This window comes from Oncorhynchus mykiss, chromosome 29 (genome assembly GCF_057628025.1).
Source record: "Oncorhynchus mykiss isolate SJ-2025 chromosome 29, ASM5762802v1, whole genome shotgun sequence".
NCBI lineage: Eukaryota > Metazoa > Chordata > Actinopteri > Salmoniformes > Salmonidae > Oncorhynchus > Oncorhynchus mykiss.
The window spans coordinates 5,562,501-5,567,500 of NC_143050.1; the positions used below are offsets into that span (position 1 = coordinate 5,562,501).

Consider the following 5,000-nt stretch of genomic DNA (forward strand, 5'->3'; position numbering starts at 1 on the left):
CCAGTAACCGTCAAGGTTGCTAGATCGAATCCCCGAGCTGACAAGGTAAAAAAATCTGTCGTTCTGCCTCCTGAACAAGGCAGTTAACCCCGCTGTTCCTCCAGTAGGCTGTCATTGAAAATAAGAATTTGTTCTTAACTGACTTGCCTAGTTAAATAAATAAATATGGAACAGGTAGGGAGGTAGATGTCTGAGAGACGGGCCTCGTAAAATGGTCAATTTCGACGCAATCAATTAGCTTAGAGGCAAAATAACTAAACAAAATAATGTTGCAGGAATGTTAATCTTATCTGTTTCTAGAAACAAAAACGATTTCAGCACAATCTGACATGGTGAGTGTTGAAATCCTCTTTCGGGTGCTTTTTGAGGTGGAACGACCCTGGCTTTGTGACTCTTCCGTAGCTAGGCTGGATCGTCCTCAACTGAGATGTAGCAACCACCTGGGTAATGTTTTTTTTGTGACTTTTTAAATAATCCAGTAAGACCACCACACCTCAGCAGCGGTTCAGAAAAGCCTCCTACGAAGAAGCAGGCCTCTGTATCCCCTCACACCGCACTCCACTTCCTCTAGGAAATGGGGCAAAAGGGGGCCGAAACCGATGTTGTTGATTTGGTGTTGCTGCGTCATTCAAATCATATTAGCTAGCTAGCTAGCTAGCTAGCCGAGCCAAACACAATACCATAATGTCATAATCAGTCACCGGCAGATATTACAGTTAATCAATCTATCAACAAGTTATCAAAAACCCCCCCAAAAAGTTGATTTTTCAAATATACAATTATAAAAACAACACTAAAAAAACAATCAAATATGTACAATATTTACAGAGCTCTCTGCCTAGGCTACCTCACGACGCTATGGCAACCATGGAACTTGCGGCGATAACGTGGAAGCAAGGCAACCATTATGACATGTCTCACAATGTTAGGCTACAGTATTTTAATGTAGGGTGATGTACCTATGTGGTAACGTTAGGCTACAGTATTTTAATGTAGGGTGATGTACCTATGTGGTAACGTTAGGCTACAGTATTTGAATGTAGGGTGATTTACCTATGTGGTAACGTTAGGCTACAGTATTTTAATGTAGGGTGATTTACCTATGTGGTAACGTTAGGCTACAGTATTTTAATGTAGCTTTGAACTTCTTTATCTGACAGTATATTGTCTTCCTCTCTCTCTCTCGTGTGTGTGTGTGTGTGTGTGTGTGTGTGTGTGTGTGTGTGTGTGTGTGTGTGTGTGTGTGTGTGTGTGTGTGTAGGAGCGTTGTTTGCGTGCTTGGCGTGCCTGGACAGTGTGAGCATTAGTGTGGCGATAGCTGTGTTCAGTAGTCTCTACGCTGCCACGGTAACCTGGTACCCGGGATTCTGCTTCCTGTTGTCTGCTGGACTCTGTGTCATCCCCTTGGCAATGCTAGCGTGAGTATTATATACTACTACCGCTATTCTCCTGCCCCTATACTACCCCTGTACTACTACTATACTACCGCTATTCTCCTGCCCCTATACTACTACTACTGTACTACCCCTATACTACTTCTATACTACTACTATACTACCCATATACTACTACTACTACACTACTACCACTATACTACCCCTATACTACTACTATACTACCCCTATACTACTACTACTATACTACTTCTATACCACTACTATACTACCCCTATACTACTACCACTATACTACCCCTATACTACTACTATACTACCCCTGTACTACTACTATACTACTGCTATTCTCCTGCCCCTATACTACCACTACTATACTACCCCTATACTACTACTATACTACCCCTATACTACTACTACTATACTACTTCTATAGCACTACTATACCACCCCTATACTACTACCACTATACTACCCCTATACTACTACTATACTACCCCTATACTACTACTACTATACTACTTCTATAGCACTACTATACCACCCCTATACTACTACCACTATACTACCCCTATACTACTACTCCTATACTACTTCTATACTACTACTATACTACCCCTATACTACTTCTATACTACTACTATACTGTCCCTGTACTACTACTATACTATTACTATACTGCCCCTGTACTACTACTATACTGCCCCTGTACTACTACTATACTGGCCCTGTACTACTACTATACTACCGCTATTCTCCTGCCCCTATACTAGTACTACTATACTACCCCTATACTACTTCTATACTACTACTATACTACCCCTATACTACTACTACTATACTACCCCTATACTACTACTACTATACTACTTCTATACCACTACTATACTACCCCTATACTACTACTACTATACTACTACCCCTATACTACTACTACTATACTACCCCTATACTACTACTATACTACTGATATACTACTTCTATACTACTACTATACTGCCCCTGTACTACTACTACTATACTGCCCCTGTACTACTACTATACTGCCCCTGTGCTACTACTATACTGGCCCTGTACTACTACTATACTGCCCCTGTACTACTACTATACTGCCCCTGTACTACTACTATACTGCCCCTGTACTACCCCTATACTGCTACTATGCTGCCCATGTACTACTACTATACTGCCCCTGTACTACTACTATGCTGCCCCTGTACTTCTACTATACTGCCCCTGTACTACTACTATGCTTCCCCTGTACTACTACTATACTGCCCCTGTACTACCCATGTACTACTACTATACTGCCCCTGTACTACTACTATGCTGCCCCTGTACTACTACTATACTGCCCCTGTACTACTACTATACTGCCTCTGTACCACCCCTATACTGCTACTATGCTGCCCATGTACTACTACTATACTGCCCCTGTACTACTACTATGCTGCCCCTGTACTACTACTATACTGCCCCTGTACTACTACTATACTACCCCTGTACTACTACTATACTACCCCTATACTACTTCTATACTACTACTATACTGCCTCTGTACTACTACTATACTGCCCCTGTACTACCCCTATACTGCTACTATGCTGCCCATGTACTACTACTATACTGCCCCTGTACTACTACTATGCTGCCCCTGTACTTCTACTATACTGCCCCTGTACTACTACTATGCTTCCCCTGTACTACTACTATACTGCCCCTGTACTACCGCTATACTGCCCCTGTACTACCCATGTACTACTACTATACTGCCCCTGTACCACTACTATGCTGCCCCTGTACTACTACTATACTGCCCCTGTACTACTACTATACTGCCTCTGTACCACCCCTATACTGCTACTATGCTGCCCATGTACTACTACTATACTGCCCCTGTACTACTACTATGCTGCCCCTGTACTACTACTATACTGCCCCTATACTACTACTATACTACCCCTGTACTACTACTATACTACCCCTATACTACTTCTATACTACTACTATACTGCCCCTGTACTACTACTATACTGCCCCTGTACTACCCCTATACTGCTACTATGCTGCCCATATACTACCCTTATACTGCTACTATACTACTACTATACTGCCCCTATACTGCCCCATACTACCCTATATACTACCCCTATACTGCCCCTATACTACCCCTATACTGCTATTATACTGCCCCTATACTACCCCTATACTGCTACTATACTGCCCCTTTACTACCCCTATACTGCTACTATACTGCCCCTATACTACCCATATACTACCCTTATACTGCCCCTATACTGCTACTATACTACTACTGTACTGCCCCTATACTACCCTATATACTACCCTATATACTACCCCTATACTGCCCCTATACTACCCCTATACTGCCCCTATACTACCCCTATACTGCTACTATACTACTATACTACCCCTATACTGTCCCTATACTGCCCCTATACTGCCCCTATACTGCCCCTATACTGCCCCTATACTGCTACTATACTACCCCTATACTACCCCTATACTGCCACTATACTGTCCCTATACTGCCCCTATACTGCCCCTATACTGCCCCTATACTGCCCCTATACTACCATGCTACCCCTGTGCTACTACTATACCAGTACTATACTACCCCTATACTACTACAGTGCTACTACTATACTACCACTATACTACTATACTAGTACTATACTGCCTCTACACCACCGCTATACTGGTACTATTCTACCCCTATACTACTACTATACTGTCCATACACTACTACTATACTGCTGCTATACCCCTACTATACTGTCCCATATACTACTGCAATACTACCCCTATGCTACTACACTACCCCATAATACTACACCACCCCTATTCTACTACTACACTACCCCTATACTACAGATATACTACCTCTATTCTACTACTATACTACTACACTACCCCTATTCTACTACTATACCACTACACTACTACTATACTACCACACTACCCCATAATACTACACCACCCCTATTCTACTACTACACTACCCCTATACTACTGCTGTACTACTGCACTACCCCATAATACTACACCACCCCTATTCTACTACTCTACTACTACACTACTACTATACTACCCCTATACTACTACACTACTACTACACTACCCCTATTCTACTACTATACTACCCCTATACTACTACTATACTAATACACAACTGCCGTACTGCCCCTATACTGCAGCTATACTACCCCTATTCTACTACTATACTACTACACTACAACTATACTACCCCTATACTACTACTATACTACCCCTATACTACCACTATACTAATACACAACTGCTGTACTGCCCCTATACTGCAGCTATACTACCCCTATACTACTACACTACTACTACACTACCCCTATTCTACTACTATACTACTACACTACTACTATACTACCCCTATACTACTACACTACTACTACACTACCCCTATTCTACTACTATACTACTACACTACAACTATATTACCCCTATACTACTACTATACTACTACACTACAACTATACTACCCCTATACTACTACTATACTACTACACTACTACTATACTGCCCCTATACTACTACTATACTAATACACTGC

General features: G+C 42.0%; 1 protein-coding gene across 2 annotated transcripts in view; it reads left to right on the plus strand.

Moving 5' to 3' along the window:
* LOC110509472 (solute carrier family 46 member 3) overlaps positions 1 to 5,000 on the plus strand; it is a 30,444-nt gene that overhangs the window by 24,271 nt on the left and 1,173 nt on the right. For both annotated transcript variants that reach the window (XM_036968015.2, XM_036968016.2), the window contains one exon: positions 1,262 to 1,418. In XM_036968015.2, coding sequence (XP_036823910.2) covers positions 1,262 to 1,418 — 157 coding nt within the window. The remainder of the gene's footprint in view (positions 1 to 1,261; positions 1,419 to 5,000) is intronic.